The sequence below is a fragment of the Nylanderia fulva genome, unplaced genomic scaffold, assembly GCF_048542155.1.
Source record: "Nylanderia fulva isolate GAGA-0341 unplaced genomic scaffold, ASM4854215v1 Scaffold33, whole genome shotgun sequence".
Lineage (NCBI taxonomy): Eukaryota > Metazoa > Arthropoda > Insecta > Hymenoptera > Formicidae > Nylanderia > Nylanderia fulva.
The window spans coordinates 602,468-621,242 of record NW_028190400.1 but is presented as its reverse complement, the minus strand read 5'-3'; the positions used below and the strand labels follow the sequence as shown (position 1 = coordinate 621,242).

At 27.5% G+C, this 18,775-nt stretch overlaps 2 protein-coding genes, 1 long non-coding RNA gene and 1 pseudogene across 3 annotated transcripts; 2 read left to right on the top strand and 2 right to left on the bottom strand.

The window, feature by feature from the left end:
* The first annotated feature begins 60 nt into the window (after nucleotides 1–60).
* Nucleotides 61–1,249, top strand: LOC146722331 (uncharacterized). The gene is made up of 3 exons (XR_014925213.1): nucleotides 61–195; nucleotides 293–445; nucleotides 851–1,249. It is a non-coding gene; the product is annotated as an uncharacterized LOC146722331 (long non-coding RNA).
* A 693-nt stretch (nucleotides 1,250–1,942) lies between these two features.
* Suv3 (Suv3 RNA helicase) lies at nucleotides 1,943–5,812 on the top strand. Its single transcript, XM_029310786.2, has 14 exons — nucleotides 1,943–2,177; nucleotides 2,349–2,587; nucleotides 2,781–3,003; nucleotides 3,168–3,336; nucleotides 3,427–3,538; nucleotides 3,621–3,751; nucleotides 3,840–4,153; nucleotides 4,275–4,416; nucleotides 4,495–4,653; nucleotides 4,729–4,908; nucleotides 5,048–5,196; nucleotides 5,283–5,404; nucleotides 5,503–5,556; nucleotides 5,655–5,812. Exons 1-14 carry the CDS (start codon nucleotides 2,101–2,103, stop codon nucleotides 5,786–5,788), a joined length of 2,205 nt encoding a protein of 734 aa, XP_029166619.2. The 5' UTR covers nucleotides 1,943–2,100; the 3' UTR covers nucleotides 5,789–5,812.
* Nucleotides 5,813–12,045: 6,233 nt separating this feature from the next.
* On the bottom strand, nucleotides 12,046–13,537 carry LOC114937365 (ejaculatory bulb-specific protein 3-like). The gene is made up of 2 exons (XM_029310795.2): nucleotides 13,275–13,537; nucleotides 12,046–12,465 (listed from the first exon to the last, which is right to left on the bottom strand). Exons 1-2 carry the CDS (start codon nucleotides 13,480–13,482, stop codon nucleotides 12,305–12,307), a joined length of 369 nt encoding a protein of 122 aa, XP_029166628.1. The 5' UTR covers nucleotides 13,483–13,537; the 3' UTR covers nucleotides 12,046–12,304.
* Nucleotides 13,538–17,063: 3,526 nt separating this feature from the next.
* LOC114937357 (uncharacterized) lies at nucleotides 17,064–18,313 on the bottom strand (annotated as a pseudogene).
* Nucleotides 18,314–18,775: the final 462 nt, after the last annotated feature.

Here is an 18,775-nt window from a genome sequence, read left to right as displayed (position 1 = left end):
GCAGTTAGTTCCGATATTAAAAACGGGTGCGAGGGGCGCTTCAAGCAGTCCCGTAAAAACGGTAACAGCCAAAACGCCGGCCTGGCCGCTCTCATCTTTCTCTCTGATATAAGCATATGTGAGATACATATATGTGAATTATATTGTGACTTTCTATGCAAATTCATCAAATCTTAATACTTAAAATATCATGATGTATGTTTGATTTAAGAATGTCCTGTTTTTCTAACACCATTTGAATGGCATCCGGTTTTAATTGATCATTCTGTGTTCTGCAATATGATTGTTGTAGGATTCTCGCAGACTGTATCGAATCTAATTGTTTTATCATTTCACAATGACTGTAGTTGAAGAGAATTTGTGCCAATGAAGTACCAAGACATTGTTGAATCTCTAATCTTGTTGGAATATCATTTTTCTTAACACATTTTAACTTGTGAAATTTGTGAGTATGAACTGTGTATAAAAATATTTTTATAGGAATATTTTTTATATAGATTCTTAAAGATTTAAATAAAGATATATTTTATCAAGATTTTATAAAGTGCATATACTTATTGCTTATATCATTAACATATTATTACTTACACATTGCTTGTCAAGAAAGGTACATATTTTTTATAGCAAATTATCGTTGATTTAATAAAAAAAAATGATGACAAATAATTTATTTTCCAATAACATGCTTTATTATTCTTTTATCTGTGATGACATATCAAGACAAGTGAAATTATAAATTATACATACATAAGAAAGATTTATATTACATACAAAGCCGAATTCAGAGTTCAGACTCTCCTTCCCTCTCGTCTCTCTCTTTTTCTGCTTTCATAAATTTCATATTATACAGGATGTCCGGTAACTAACGGACCAACGATTACAAATGGATTCTTTGGTCAATTTGGGAACAATTTTTCCTCAGCGAAAATGTCGAAAAAGGTCATCATTTATTATATATATTATTATTGTAATAAAATTGATTACACATTGGAGAAAACATGTGTGTATTGAAAAGGGAAAATGTATGTACAATATATATGTATGTGTATGCCTATATGTGTGTATGAATATCCATAAATTCGCGTCGAATCCCATCTTAAAATTATTAATATTGTAAGTTTGCACACAAGTGTTTGATCAACTTATTTCTTTCCGAATCTTCTGCAATTAATTGGACAGAAATATTTAATTTCTACATAATATTTAATTCTATATGTGTGTAAATTAAAAAATCTCCACACAACAAAAATCTTATTTTTTTTATTTATAATATAGACCATTATTTATGGGAATATCATACAAGATATGTATATTAAAATATACAATTACAAGTTCCTGATTTTAACAATGTATAAAAATTTAAAAAAATTTCTGTGTACGTTACTATTATGTACACAAAAAATGTACATAACAGTATATATTTATAAGACTGCAATTTTTAGATTTGTACTCTAAAATTTTCTCTTTATAATAATACTATACAGGGTGTCCGGTAACTAACGGACCAACGATTACAAATGGATTCTTTGGTCAATTTGGGAACGATTTTTCCTCAGCGAAAATGTCGAAAAAGGTCATCATTTTTTACAACTTTCCAATATTTGTCATTATGTATCTTTATAACTAAGCCTCAAATTAAAATTTTATTATAGTAAATTCTACCTGAAATTAACTGAAGAATGTAATTATGTTAGACTTTTAACTGCAAAATGTTTAGTTTTCAAAAAACCCATTTTTTTCAATCGCTTATAACTCGAAAATTATTGACTTCTCAACATTTTTGCTAAGGAAAAATCGTCTCCAAATTGGCCAGAGAATCCGCCCTTAATCATTGGTCCGTTAGTTACCGGACACCCTGTATATCTTCATAATTAAATAGCTTTCAGATTTTTCTGTGATACTTTTTACATTATGTCTCATAATTTTTTTTTTTTTTTATGATTTCTCGTACGAGAATGTCTCATAATCTATGGACGATAGGTTAGCACGTGTTAACCGATAACTGACTATAACCTCAAAAATTCCCTAGATGGCATGTTGCGGTGTCGCGTGCTTCACGTTTCTTATTGTGTTTTAACAGTAAATTGTTTATGATGAAAGATGATGCTCATAAAGTATGTCATGTCAGAACAACTAATGCGAAGAAGCGTCTTATTGGCAGCGTCATTTGTACGCAGGTATAATATATATATATGCTAATTTTTACATATATATTTATAAAAATAAGTTACATTTTACCTTTTCTCATGTTATCTCCTTTTTCAAGTGATTTTGATGAAATATGCTATTTTGGATATTTCTTTGATCTTTACTCTATCTTTACTCTACTTTCATCTTTAATTACACAGATCCACAGCTCTTGGTACTAGTTATGTTCAACCGTACAGAGGTAAAAAGGACGACAGTAGTTCACATTCACCGGAATCTCTTTTTCATCCAGTGCCCATCAAACCAACTCCAGATGACATAAACATTGGTGCCGAATTGACTGGGTCTTTAATAAAGAAAACGGATCTTTTAAGAATATTGAATGCTTTTACGCAAAAGACTGAGATCAAGGAACTTGCTCGGCAACATGGATTGGATAGTATGTATTGAAATGTATTAAAATACACACACAGATTAACAAATGCTACAAAACAAAGTCATATTGCTCTACAGACAAATGTTTCTTTACAATCAACAATACATCAGTTTATATACTGATAGTTACATGTTATATATTAATATTGGTATACATATATTGATTAAATATGGTTATTCTATGATGTTCATTTTAGGCTATCTTCAGGGACAGGCATTTACAAATTTTAGACAATATTGTTTGGCGACAGAATCATTACCTGTGGATCTTCATGTAGTACTAAGTGATATTCTGCAAGATGCTGGAAATGTCACTGATATTTTTCCATATTTTCTACGACATGCGAAACAGATGTTTCCACATATTGATTGTATAGATGATCTCAAAAAGATCAGCGATTTACGAAGTCCTGCTACTTGGTAAGATATTACAAATACATATATATAACTTTAATTATTAATATGATTATTATGATTATTATTATTATAATTCAATATATATGTATACATTAGGCATCAAAAGGAATGACGAAAAGAATCTTTAATAAATTAGAATTTTGTTATTAATGTTATAATGTTTTTAGGTATCCCTTAGCAAGAGCAAAAACTAGAAAAATAATCTTTCATGCTGGACCGACAAATAGTGGGAAAACTTATCATGCTCTAGAAAGATTCATTACTGCAAAAAGTGGAGTGTATTGTGCACCTTTGAAATTATTGGTTGCAGAAGTTTATTATAAGTGTAACCAAAGGGTTCATATCAATTACATAATTTTATTTTTTCTAATTATATTTACTGTATTAATATATTGGATCATAATAACATATTTTATATTATTTCAGGGAACACCATGTGATTTGTTAACGGGAGAGGAACGAAAATGTATTAAAGGTCCCAATAATGCGTCAAATCATTTATCCTGTTCTGTAGAAATGGTGAATCTACAAAGTGATTGTAGGTGTCACTTTGTATCTTGCAACTTTATAAGTATTTATATAAGAAAATAGTATTGATACAATTACATGTTCTATCATAGATGAAGTAGCTGTAATTGATGAAATTCAATTGATGCGTGATCTTAGTAGAGGTTGGGCATGGACAAGAGCTCTTTTGGGAATTCCTGCAGATGAAATACATTTATGTGGTGAAGCTGCTGCTATAGATTTGGTATGCCTTTCATGTTTATATCATATATAGAATCTTATATACCAAATTATATACAAGTAGATGTTTACTAATCGAAGATTATGTATAGGTAAAAGCTATATGTATATCTGCGGGTGAAGATGTGGAAGTTCGCAGATATAAACGACTAACAAATCTGAAAATAGAAGACCAGGCGCTTGATTCTTTGAATAATATTCAACCAGGAGATTGTATAGTATGTTTTAGTAAAAACGACATATTTACTGTATCACGTTCTCTCGAAAGTAGGGGAACAGAAGTGGCAGTAATATATGGCAGCTTGCCACCAGGTACCAAGCTGGCACAAGCCGCGAAATTTAATGATCCTAAGAATTCGTGTAAAGTCCTGGTAGCAACTAATGCAATTGGAATGGGTTTAAATTTGTAAGTTTCATATATTTGTGTTATAATAAATTTAGAGATGGAACTTTGTACTTTGCAAATTCAAAGTGATTCTAAACTCATATTGTTGAAAAAACATTAAATTACTCAAATATTTTTATAGGCATATTCGAAGAATTATATTTTATTCGTTGATTCAGCCAACATTCAATGAAAAAGGTGAAAAGGAAATGGATATTATGTCTGTGTCAGCAGCTTTGCAAATCGCAGGTCGCGCTGGACGTTATGGTACAGCTTGGAGTACGGTAGGCATAATTCAATTTATTTCTATTACCTTTACATATAACGTAAAAGAAATATTAAAATTTACTTTTGCATTATAGGGCTATGTAACGACCTATAAACGAGAAGATTTACCGACTTTGACAAATTTGTTAAGCCAAACACCAGAAGTAATAACACAAGCAGGTCTTCATCCAACAGCGGATCAAATTGAGCTGTATGCTTATCACTTACCAAATTCACCACTGTCAAATCTAATGGTGCGTCTTGCAGTAACAGCAATGAGATTAATTATAAATAATTATATACTTATAAAATGCTTTCATTTATTTCAGGATATTTTTGTGTCATTATGCACAGTTGACGATTCTCTTTACTTTATGTGCAATTTAGATGACTTCAAGTTTTTAGCTGATATGATACAGCACGTTCCATTGCCACTCCGTGCGAGATACGTATTTTGTTGCGCACCAATTAATAGAAAATTACCGTATGTGTGCACTATGTTCCTGAAAGTAAGTATTATACTTTTATTAATGACGCTTAAATTGATACATAATAAGATATTATTAAGAAGACTTTCTGCAAATATAAAATGTTTTATTTTCGAAATGTAAAATTATACTAACAGCATATATGCATATTTGTTTTCAGTTTGCACGTCAATATAGTAAAAACGATGCGATAACATTTAGTTGGTTGTGTCAACACATTGGATGGCCATTTAAGACACCAAAAACTATTCTTGATCTTGTTCATTTAGAAGGCATCTTTGATGTGCTAGATCTTTATCTATGGTTAAGGTACAGTGACATACATTATATTATCTACTAGATATAAAATAGATATATTTATTTTATTTCCATAATCTTTATTTCATATTTTACAGTTATCGTTTTATGGATCTATTCCCGGATGCTGAAATGGTGCGTGATGTACAAAAGGAGCTTGATGCACTCATTGAGGCAGGAATAGTTAGATTAACAGCTTTGTTATCATATTCGAATGCAGGTAAATGTGATTCTTTTACACCGTTTAATGTAATTTATATCATTTTTCTATGTATTATATATAAGATATTAATATATAAATTTTGTTTTGTTATTCAGGTGAAGAGACTGATAGCTTCGAGATGCAAACACAAAAGCAAAACTTTTACCGAGGTAATATTTTCGTATATATAAAATGTATACTTATAGATTACAATTATATATACAGTTAACATGAAATGCACTCATATATTAAATAACAAATCTTTTAGATCCTGAAACAACTGGTAAACGTAACGTGAGTAAAGGAAAGTTGACTGAAAGATTAATAGCAGAGGGACTTTTAACACCACAAATGTTACGTGAATTACAATCTGAATGGATTAAGTCGAAAAAGAAAAAATAATATAAATAGTAACTAAATATTAAATTGAATTAGAAAAAATCATCTTAAATTGTGATTGACATAATTGTGAATTAATTAAAAAAGCAAACTGTCAAGTTAACATAACATGAATTAAGTATTAAAATCTTATATACATGTAGCATATAACATTATAATTTTATGTATAACAGGATTATGTTAACTGTAAATATCATTTTAATATTTAATATTAATTGTATTTATATTACGTAAATTTGTTTACATATATACAAATTAAATATTTTTTTCGTAAGAATTAATGTGTTCATAATAATATGATTTACAATATCTATAATTAAATTTATACGCATAATTAATTTATATATATATATATATATATATATATATATATATATAAACTTTGTGCTTTGTAGATTTTTAGAAATTAGAGTTGACTTTTTAATCTATATTTTTTAGTATATTTAGAAATAATAAATTTTGAATTTTTTTATTTCTCTGTTAATAATTAGTAATTAGAATTTGTAATTTCTGACTGCATTCTAATATCAATAATATATCATGATTTATAATATAATTTACATTTAAATGAATTATATTTATTTCATTATATATTACATCAGTTTAATACTAATAAAATATGTATTTTTCGAATTTTATTTTAATATATGCACATATACATTAGTTGCTTTCCATTTATATCAAAACTCAAATAAATCTCACTTGTGTCTTTCTTTAATATGGATGAATGTTGAAAAAAAACAGAAGTGAGATTTATCTGAGTTTTGATGTAAATAGAAAGCAACTATTAATTTTAAATTTGACGCTTCGATCAATCAAAGACCGAGAATCTCTGCGACCTGATTGGTCAATAAAGCGCTTCACCCTAAGTAAGTATATTTTTGAACACAATCTAGAATGTTGCTGCCATCTGATGCACTTTCTCAGGGTGCGTTCCGTTATGCACTGCAAGTACTGACAGTACTACCAATAGCGTTCCGATATAGATAGCAGTGCACTGCGAAAGTACTATCATGAGTATATGACGTCATATAATTTTGACGTTATTTCCTGTTGCGATTACTGCAACCGGCGAGGTAAAGCACTCGCAGTAATCAAGATGGCTACCTCCATGTGTACGATGGAACTAACTTTTAAATTCCATATCTGAATATAATGATACAATATTTTTAACGTAATTTTTACATTTTATTCTAGGTATTTTAATTTGTCGTCTCATTTCATTTATTAATTCCATTTCCAAATCGCTTTCACTTGATGACTCACTCGAATCATATATATTCTCGATTAAATTATATGTAATTAATGCAATAATGGTATTATCCATTTCACCAATTTTTCACTCGATGATTATTAGCGAAAAAGGTTAGTTAAAAGTCTGCTGAAAGCGTACTGTAGTGCGTTCCGTTTTACTATTTTGCAGTAGCTTCAAAGTGCACAAAATTAAAAAGGAACGCTGTCAACAGTACACTTGCATGACGTCATAGTGCCAGTACTTGCAGTGCATAACGGAACGCACCCAACGTCAAAATTAATGACGTGATATACTCATGATAGTACTTTCGCAGTGCACTGCTATCTATATCGGAACGCTATTGGTAGTACTGTCAGTACTTGCAGTGCATAACGGAACGCACCCCTGATCTCGAGCCGCCGAAAGTTCACGCGCGCGAGATTACAAGGGCGAATCGCGATAATTACCGAGTGCTTTTGACGTGAAAATTTCCGGGATTTTTCGACGTTGTTGATCGTTTTCTAAGCGGGCAACTGCGCGTTTCCGGTCGTATTTCCGCGTCATCGTGTTGAAATATCGTTACGAAATAGACTCATCAAAATTGCAAGTTGCTGATTGCAACAACAATTGACTATATACGACACGCCGCCATATTATTATTTATATTTCAATATCGTACGTTCTCGTGAATTGTCGAATCGGAAATATTTAGCATAAAGATCGAGAATTTATAATACTTAATTGTCAAAATACGCGACGATCGCGAGTGTATATATCCGGTATTCGGAAAGTGCTCCTTTTGTTTTCCTTTTGTTGTCTAGACATCGGATTCTCGGAATTGTAGTGGCCAATTCGGGAATATTCGGCGACTCCCGAGTGCGTCGCGGGTAAGTCGCCGTCGTCGCTCGACGAGACCCTTCGTTAAATGGTCTTGAAAAAAGCGGCGACGCGGAAACGGCTTTATTCGCGCGCGAATATAAAACTCTCGCGCTTTACGCGTCGAAACCCGGCGTCGCGAACAAAAAAAGTAACGCGAGTGTTAAATTTCGAAGCTTTTACGAGGAAGAGGAAGAGGACTTGGGGTGGCATCGGGCAACGATGGAGCAACCGTGAGGTGAATAATTTATTTATTATATATATATATATATATATTGATCATTACTATTTTTATTATTAATAAATCTATGTAAATAATAATTGTTTCGAAATATCAATTATTTTAAATTTCACTCCCATCCATGTATTTATATTTTACAGTTTACAATTCTGCTGAGGTGCATCGTATCGGTGAGTCTTGTGAATTTTTATTTAAATTGTGGGTTTTATAATTTTATAAAAATCCAATTTTGTGTGTGTGTGTGTGTGTGTGTGTGTGTGTCGAATCTTTACAATGTTGTGTATTTTGCGAAATACGAATCTGTAAACTAAAATCCGCGGAACTTACTGTAACTTTTTTCGTATTTAAGCGTGGCAATTTTAATTTATAGATTTATGTTTTACGTACAAAATTACGCAATACTGTAAAGTTTCGGCAAAATCGGGAAGGACGAAACTTGTCCTCAGTGTATATTACTCTTTATTTTAACATAATATACACACACTGATTTTTTAAGAACAAAATGCTGATTAATTTATTCAGCCATTTAATCAAATAATAGTTGCATTTTGTTGATACGAATATAAAAATATTAATTGTTTATTGTCATTTGATATATATGTATATGAATAGGAAAAAAAATTAAATAAAAAATAACGAATTATACACAAAATAAAAAATATGCCGTAAATAATCAAATGCAATAATTATGCAAAATGAAAAATATACCTAATTGAAATTAGAGTTAACTCAAAATTGTCATATTCGACATTTCGATATTTTGAGAATTATGATATCGCGATATTGCGATTCTCGAAATTAAATATCCTTCACAAATCGTGCCCCCACAACGATGATAAAACCGCGTTTAAATCTATTCGTATACAATTAGAGAATAAATATCCTAAATATTTCTGATAAATTGTCGAACGTTGATGTAGGGAAATAATAAAATAATTCTACATATTTGTATAAATTTATATGTTTATATGATGATTTAAAATAAAATCAAAACACATTTTTTATTTTAAATTAACAATATTTCTCAAAATTTATTTTTATTTACACTAAATTATTAAAAAATTCATTATGGGATTGTTCTTTTTCAATAATAATATTTTTTGAAAGCTATACGCTATCGTAAGTTACGTTACCGATTTATTGTATTTAATTGTGTAATATTGTATGCATATTTGCAATGTATACTTCTTTGCTGAAATTAAATTACACTTTCTACTTATATTCATAAATAATAGAAAAAAAAAATATATATATATATAACTTTTTATAAAAAATATATTTGAATAAAAGAGAATGTTCAAAATTCAATATTTTTATTTCAATATTAATTCATTTTGTTTAAAAAAATTTTAGTAATATCATCAAATAATAATTTTTTCTACGTTTTTCGTAATATTAAAAAATTGAAAAGAATTTTTCGGCTTTCGAAAAAAGAAGAAGAGCAAAGTAATTTCTTTTAAATTTTACTGTCTAATAATGTATTAAGTTGTATATGTATACAATAATTTAGAAGTCTCCATAGAGAAAGAGAGTGAAACAAGTAAATTAAAATTCTCTGTAGTAATATAGTATACGTTTTAAATATTTATAATAAGTAAGTCCGTGACACATTTCAGGAAAAAACTTTTGCATTTGCATATTTATTTTCTTGTAAAATATTTTTTTCTAATCTTCCCAATCTCTTGTTCTAGTACATTAGTAAATCTTTACGCAATATCTTTATAAAAAGATAATTCGAAGATAATTAAGGTGAACTGGTGTAGCATGATTTATGAAGCAAAAATTAAGTCTGTCATTCTTAGGAATTTTACAAAAAAAGTTGGATAAATGATTAAAATAATGTAATTATTAGTATATATTCTAAAATTATAAAAGAAATTTTTAGCTATAAAATAATATATGATAAATAATATTAATCATACAAATAATTTATTGTGATTACGATTTGTAATATTCTTGTTATCATATTGCGGTAGATACTTATAAAGATATACATATATAAAAATATTAACAAATCTAATTGCGCACATTACATGTATACTTATTTATTGCGCAATCCTACCTCTAGGAAATACATTATTTATTATAATTACATTCATGAATAATTGATGAAAAAGATGCTAATTTATTGCTTGTTTCGTATCTATCTCGTAAACCTGTTGACTATCGATTTTCTTTGAAAATAATTTATGTATAACATTTATTCTAGATTTATATATTAAAAAAATTTTAATTTGTTAGAAATAATATTCATATCTCTATATGTGTTGTTATTTTAATCAATGATAATTATATAATTTTTCTTCTAACATTGAAAATCAAATAAATTTATTTTCCAGATTATACAATTTATATTATCCGTACATTTTCAAAGAAATGATATCTCTCTTCGATATTGTGTAACGTAAAGTATTTATAAATTAAAATCTATGTAACATTGCAACTATGCAAAGAACAATTTTTTTTATTTATTTGTAAATTATAATCTCAAAGCGGAAATTGCAAAAAGCATTCGATTTCAATTATTTTACTTAAGCATTAGACTTATAATGATTATATTCTGAAATGAGATTATAGTTGATTAAAATGTGGACATGTTAATTATTTTAGTGAAATTTTTCTCATATAAAACATATTCAAACGATATGTGTTGACTCAATTCTTTTAATTAGATATTGGAACATTTTTTTAACTTGATTTATTCACTTATAAAAGCTGTTTAAAACGGATATTTAAACAATAATAAGAAACATTTTTATTCAAAACATTTTTATAGCTATCCACACACACACACACAACAATTTATTAAAATATATTAATATTAATTATATTATTTTTTTACTAATTAACCTGCACCTGTATTTTTTCTTCCATGTAAAGTTTTGTTTTTTATTTATTTTTTATTACGGATGATACTTGTAAATAAAATGTACAATCATTTATATAGTGTCTGCATTAAGAATTATTTAAAAAGTGATGATTTGGCTAATCAGTGCTCAATTATATTGCATTGATATGCATTTTCGGGAAAAAAGAACATTATGTCAATAAGTATGATGATATCGCATCACAAATATTTTCGAAAACGATAAATTGCGAGATCAATATATCACAAATATTATATGAAAATAGGATCATGTTTGACAACAAATGTGAAATGCTTAAAGGATTTCAGTATATATATGTATTTTCTGTGAGAAGTTTATTATAGCCTCATTACAGCCGCGTATTATGATGTCAAGAGCAAAAATTTATTTTTTTGCGCTATGCGCTGGCACATTAATTTTTTTCTTATAATGAATATGTAACATACATATGAAACGTGTCATGGTAATCGCAAAGCTATATTTAAATCCGTTAATTAAAATTGTATTTTGCAATATTTTTTGTGTTTGTGGAAAAATTTTATATGCAAAAAATTATTACGATTTATTTCTTATAAATTATTAGATATATTTATTTATTATATATAATAAACTGTTATCAGTTATCGGTATCATAATTTTGATCAAAAATGCATTTTTTTGTATCTGAAATTGAAAATGAACAGATTTCATGTTATTTTTTCGGCAAAATATCTTATTATCTCACCGAAAGTTACAACTGCTACTGTTACGCAATTATTATTTTTAAATGTGTGCTACAATCATTAAAAATAAACAAATTTTATCAATTTTTTATAAGAAAAATCGTGAAAAATCTCTTTTTGAAGGGTATAATGAAAAAGATTATTTATACTTGCAAGCATTTTATTCGGAATAAAATGTGTGTTACAAAATGAAAAATTTAGTTAAAACAAATAAAATAATAGTTAAATACAACAAAAATATAAATACTAAAAAATTACAAAAACCAGTTATATCTATTGATAAATGATACAATATAATAAATCGTAAATTCAATAATAAGTTATAGTTGAAAATATTTTATATTTTTACATAATTTTATGTTTTAACATTGCCTAAATTTTATAATTGAATAAATATCGAATTATATATTAGATATGAAAAATAATATAGTGAATAATATTAATTAAATCAGACAGAAATAAACAGCATTGTGAATCTAAGCTAATTTTACAAGTGTGATTAATCAGTGAATATATCTTCTCACATTGGCATTGTTAGCACTTATTCAGTTATTACTGGTATTGCAGGAATTACTGTTTCTATGCATTCTTCTTTTTCATATCCTCTAAACTCTTCAAAATAAATCGATTCCATTTTTCAGGCTGATTCTCTGTATACCAGACGCTTAATGTGTCCAGCATAACCTTTTGCTTATCAGTACATTTTTTGCATTGAGTTTGAAAAGCCTCGCTGACGATCTCTGAAAATATAGATAAAATAATTTTAATCCAAAACGATCGATTTTATTGCTAATAAATATAAAGATTCTATGAACATTAATATAATTGCTAAGTGAAAAATATTTATAATAAAAGCTTAAAATAAAATAAAAAGTTATATGTATATGTGTGTATATGTTATATTTTGCAGCAGCAAAAAAAATATAACGTAATTTAAATATTAATTATGTTCTTTATATTTCTAAGAAATCAATTATTTATTCACACACAAAGAACGACAAAAATATTTAGTTGACAGATAGCGCGCAATATTTCTTGCATATATGTATTATATGCAAATATGCAAAATATTTTATAATGGTGTATTTATCACATTATTTTTGAGAAAATGGGTTTGATTAATTTTAAACCAATCTTTTTCTTACGAAATATTCGAAAGATAACGAAATTACAATCATTTTTAATGCGCATTTTTCCAATGATATATAAATTACATATACATATTTTTACTTGACTACTTAACTAAATCTTAAATTAATAATCTTTTGTTAAATTAAAGCGTTTAAAATTAACCGCGGATTGTATTTTATCATACATTTTTTTCTAATATTTACAAAAATGCCTATTATTATGTGTGATTAGTTACTTGAAAATTATGAGGACTTACGACATATACATATATTGAGCATGGAAGAAAATAAATTTTAGTTTAACTAAATAAAAAAATCTCTTTTTTTCTCATGAAAAATAATATATGTTTTATATAAAAGTAAGACATCCCTTACATTATATATATATATAGGGAATGTCTATATATGTGTGTACGTACTAGAGAAGAACTTTGCATCTGCTGTCACACATGGTCCTTCTGCCATAAAACACTTGTAATATTGTTCTCGCAGCCTGTCGTTCGCGAGAATGCTTGGAACATCAACATCGTCGTATTTATCTTCATATTTCTCTTCCTGAGCTTTTCCTCTTTCAATAATACATATCAGTGCGATAGTGATAATCGCGATTGTGTAAATTCGAATCATTATTCTTAATATGCTTTACAATAAGTTGAAGTAGAGATACTGAGTGGTCGATAAGATCGTGCTCAACATTTATATAGGTATCATTCGTGCAAAAAAGTGTTACGTGGATATCGTTGAAAGTGGGATTTAATTAGCAAGAGGAATAATCGTATTTAGCATGTGTGTGTGTGTGTATGTGTCTGCATATTAATGTTACACGTTAAAAGCTGCTTTAACATGTAACAGAATATAATTTTCCAATGAAAATGGTTTTTATAATTGTTTGAATATATGCTTTGACTAGTTTTTTTTAAGTGAATAGTTAAAAAACTCCAATATTCAATTATGCGAAAATAATAAATTGTAAATGCTCTTGAGCTAACATATGTTAGTTTAAAGATGCAGAGTTTTATAACAAAAATTTTAACAAAAAACATCAACACGTATAAACATTTCGGTGATTTAGATATTTCACTTTAAAGTATAATTATAAATCTTATGTTATAAGTGATTGAATGCTTTTTGCAAATATTATTTTGAGATTACGAATAAATGAAAAAATATTTTTCTTTGTATAATTCTGCATAGGCTTCAATCTATGAGTTTTTATTTACTAAAACGTAAATCACGCAACGTTAAAAATATATTGCTTCCTTCGAAATATGATATATATATATATATAGTTCGTACAAATTATGTGAAACATATAATTTAACTTTGATTAACGTACGAATGAAATGCACAATATAATTATAATTATCATGATTAAAACATATATGTAACTTAACTGAAATTATTTAAAGAATAAATTTCAAATTCTCTAATCAACATGTATATAAAAGGAGCATTGTAATGAGTATATTTTATGAATTATTCATGAATGATGATGATATCTAATAGATTTTCTAAAAAAAAGTAATAATCTAGTGAATTATAATCTTAGATAATTACTGTGTTTATATAAAGACATTGTACAATAACAAGGACATTACGATTACTTCTACTATGTATCACAGATTATACTTGTTGCTAAAATATTTCTCATTTGTAAAAATAACTTTTTATGGGAAATTTATAACACATATATATTATTTATTGCATTATTCTATTAGTTTTTACATATATAAGATTTTCTTATAGAACTTATTATGCAACAAATTTGATCAATTTAAATTTGACCATTATTTAATAAAAATTTTATTCTACTTGTTTATTTCTTTGAAAAATTATCTTAATTACTTTGAAATCTTGAAATTATTCTATACACACTTTTTTAGTATATTTAATAAGAATTCATCGTTCAAATAGTGTTTATGGGAGCTTTCCAGCAAGGACACAATGAGACACAGTCGAGTATAATTCTATTTTTGTTATTTACTGATATGAAAGAAGGTAGAATGATATTCTGTGTTGCACTGTCCCTCCTGAAAAATCCCCTATGTCAATGTATAGATGATGTAATAGCTATTTTAAAACTTGTCTATTTAACCTTGTTATTTAAAACTTGTTTCGGTGTAGCGAAAAAATTTTAAGGACGTGAAGTATATCATAATATTAATAAAATATATATTTTACATACATATAAAAAATATAAAAAACGTACGAATAAATAGAATTTATTAATTGCACTGTTCTTTATATATATAAAGAAGAATAATATATATAATTCCTTGAAAAGATAAGACATTTGAGCGATATTTGAGGAATATTTGACATACATTGATGTAGCATATAATATAATCACATATATTGTGACATCGAATAAAAACATGAAATAATTAAATGCGAAATATCTTCAAAGTTTTAAACTTTAAGATATATATATATTTTTTTATATGTATATTTATATGTATATATATACATATAAATGAATAGATGTATAGCTAAATGAATAGATTCTAATAAATAAAGTAACTCATTCTTTTTAATAAATATAAATCAAAAATATATTTATCATAACTATTTAAAGACACACAAGTCTGCAACAGAAACAATTAAAATGTTATTCTAAAAATAATATTTTACATAATATAATTGGAAGAGCAGTCGCCCGGCAAGCGAAAGGTCTCGGGTTCGATTCCCCATTCAGCGACTTTCAGATCTATATTTTTCTCTTGCATTTACTTATTTCCGTAGGGGGGTGAAAGGGTTATTGAAATTAAATCTCAAATATATGAGATTATTTCATATTTTAAATCTTGGCCGTGACCAAGTAAAATTTGGTGCCTTGTGCACAGATACTTAATCCTAACGAAAAATTTAGTTTCGTTAGGATAACGCACTGTCATCCGCGAGTTGGCTCTTATTGCCTGTCTTATATCTTTAAATTTATATTTATATTACAGAGCCTTGTTAAACTCTTAATTTTTACATAATACTTTATAATATTTTACACAAGTTTTATCATTTATATATCTAACTGACAGTTAAAAGGTTGTAAAGTAAAGGTTGTAACGAAAAGTATACGACATGGCAGTTTGCATCACCTTAAAAGAAAGTATGATTAAATTATTAACATTGAAAGTAAATATATAAAATATTTGCCGCGCATGTAAAGCGAACGTACTGAGCTGAACGTAGTGATCGACATGATGTACTATGTACATATGTTTGCGGCCGTGAACGTGCAAGGTACAAGACTTCTACGAAGCAATATGCTTAATAATCTTGGCAAACTTGATTTCGACGTAACTAGCAATTTTATTTAATTTTTTCACGACGTTTCGACCATTTGGTTGTGGTCCTTATCAAGTGAAAATTCCATTAATTAAACTGAGATTAACGCAACATCACACTGGTCTTATTTAAAATTAATAGTTAAAAGTTAAAAGAGGAACACGTCCCATCGCTATGATGTTTCGTCAACGACTCAAGTCGTTAATCAAAATTTATATTATATTAATAATAACGTTGCCGTTTAGGAATAATTATAGTAGTAATGCAATTTAAACAGATTAAAACATAATTTTGATACTTGCACTTTGTCGAATACTTCATTATATACTTTTATCCAGGAGTAATTGTTCGGGTAAACACATGCTTAAAAGATGAGTGATAATCGCTCCCATAGCTATATGCGTCCAAATCTTATCACTTCATAGATTTGTCCCAACTTATTGATAAGCTGCAATGTATATAAATTTTTTAATTTTTATAAATATTCTAATGTGTGTCTTTTTTTATGTTTTTTCTTACATAACGCAATATTTTTAATAATTAACACAGAGTAGTTTATTTGTAATCCAATCAGACTTTATACGTTCAAAAACAAGATGATAAACGTCGTAATTCTGTATGTTGAATTTAGTAAGTTAATGTATCTAAAAGATCAAAAAAATAATATGTGAAAAATTTAGTATAAAATAAATAGTACTCGTAATTGAAGAGAATAAATATTAATAAAATTTGTATTAATAAATACAAATAAGAGAGACCTAAGAGCCATACGCGGATGTTCCTTGCGTATATACATTTCTAACATAAACGAAGTGTGCACACGGCACAAATATTTCTTGGTGTACTACCAAGACTTTATAATGTAAAATATCTCATACTTGAGATTTTTATGAATGATAAAATTTTTTATAATACTAACTTTATTGCTATAGTTGATGTTTTCTCAAGCATGCAATCATCTCGCGATAATCTTCAGAATTATGTTCTTTTATTACTAAGCGGTTTTTGTTGATTATTTTCTCGTCTTCAACAGTACTATCGAGAATGTTTTCAAGGCGAATGCTTGAAGATATTAATGCATAAGAATTTTGAATTATAAGCAATCTGGATTGAGATATTTTTTAAGCTGCAATAACTATCTAATGACTTGATTGAAATTAAAGTAAATATTTTATTAAGAGTTTAACTAGGCTCTGTAATATAAATATAAATTTAACATATATAAGACAGGCAATAAGAGCCAAATCGCGGATGACAGTGCGTTATCCTAAACGAAACTAAATTTTTTCGTTAGAATTAAATACCTGTGCACAAGGCACCAAATTTTACTTGGACACGGCCAAGATATAAAATTGGAATAATCTCTACAAGAGATTTTTAATTCCATATATCCTCTATTCCCCCTAAAAAAATAAATGCGAGAGAAAAATATAGATCCAAAAGTCGCAGAATATTATAATTGTTAAATATTTTATAATTGTAAATATATCTTATATCTTATACAATTACGATTACTTATCCGATAACATAAAAAAAACTACAACCGTCCCTAATAGCACATCATATCCGAAAGATATTCAGGGGATATTCAAAGGACATTCTCAGGACGTTCTCCGAACGTCTTCGGAATATGTGTGCTGTTAGGGGTGTAACACAAACCATATACATTGTATCAATATTTACCATAAACCTGATAGTAATTATAACTGTACAATAACAATGCAACAAAATTGGATAATAATATGTATTTCTCTTTGTCTACTCTCAATTCTCTCGTAATAACATATAAAACTGGTCGTGACTCATTCAACGGTATTATAAATTATAACATCTAGGATTTTTGGCATTAACGGTGTTGACATAAATATTATTATGAATATGTTAATGTACACTGCAAAGAGAACATACGTTGCTGCATTAAACCTATTATTTCTAATTAGTTTTTATAATACAGAAATTTTCTTACAAGCTTGATATATTTTTGAATATTAATCTCAATAGATTTGAAACAGTTGACTATTCAATTTATTAATATTTGTTTGATGCGCTTATGCGATTTAAAACTAGTTATCCGATCATCTGAGTAATATTTTGTCACTTTTTGGCCAATGTTAGCATAATACCTCAAAATATGAAGCTCACACTCGCTTTGAAAGAGCCGCCAATTTTCATCCATTAGTTCTAACAAATATTTCAATTAACAATAAAAAGGAAAAAACAATAATATAAAATAATAAATTGATAAAGACATAATTAACCATTTGTTTTAATTCTTGTGAACACAACGAATGTATATGTACAATTCAATAATATAGAACGTAAAAATTAAAGCAAGTCAAGGAACATAAAAATTTATAAATTATAAATAAAATTTTGCCAAAAAATGATTGTCCAAAATGTGCTTTTTAATATTTATCATTAAATTGCATATTATTCGATTTACACATGCACACTATATCAAACTTACTTTTCTATTGTTTATAACAATATTAACAAAAATAGAGCCACCAACAATAAGGATAACATTAACTGTACCTTCGACAGTCATACTTATTTCACTCCAAGTATCGTACAACAAAAACACCTATATAAATTAAGAACGGTATCGATTAGTTACTAAGAAAAAGAGAAAGAAATA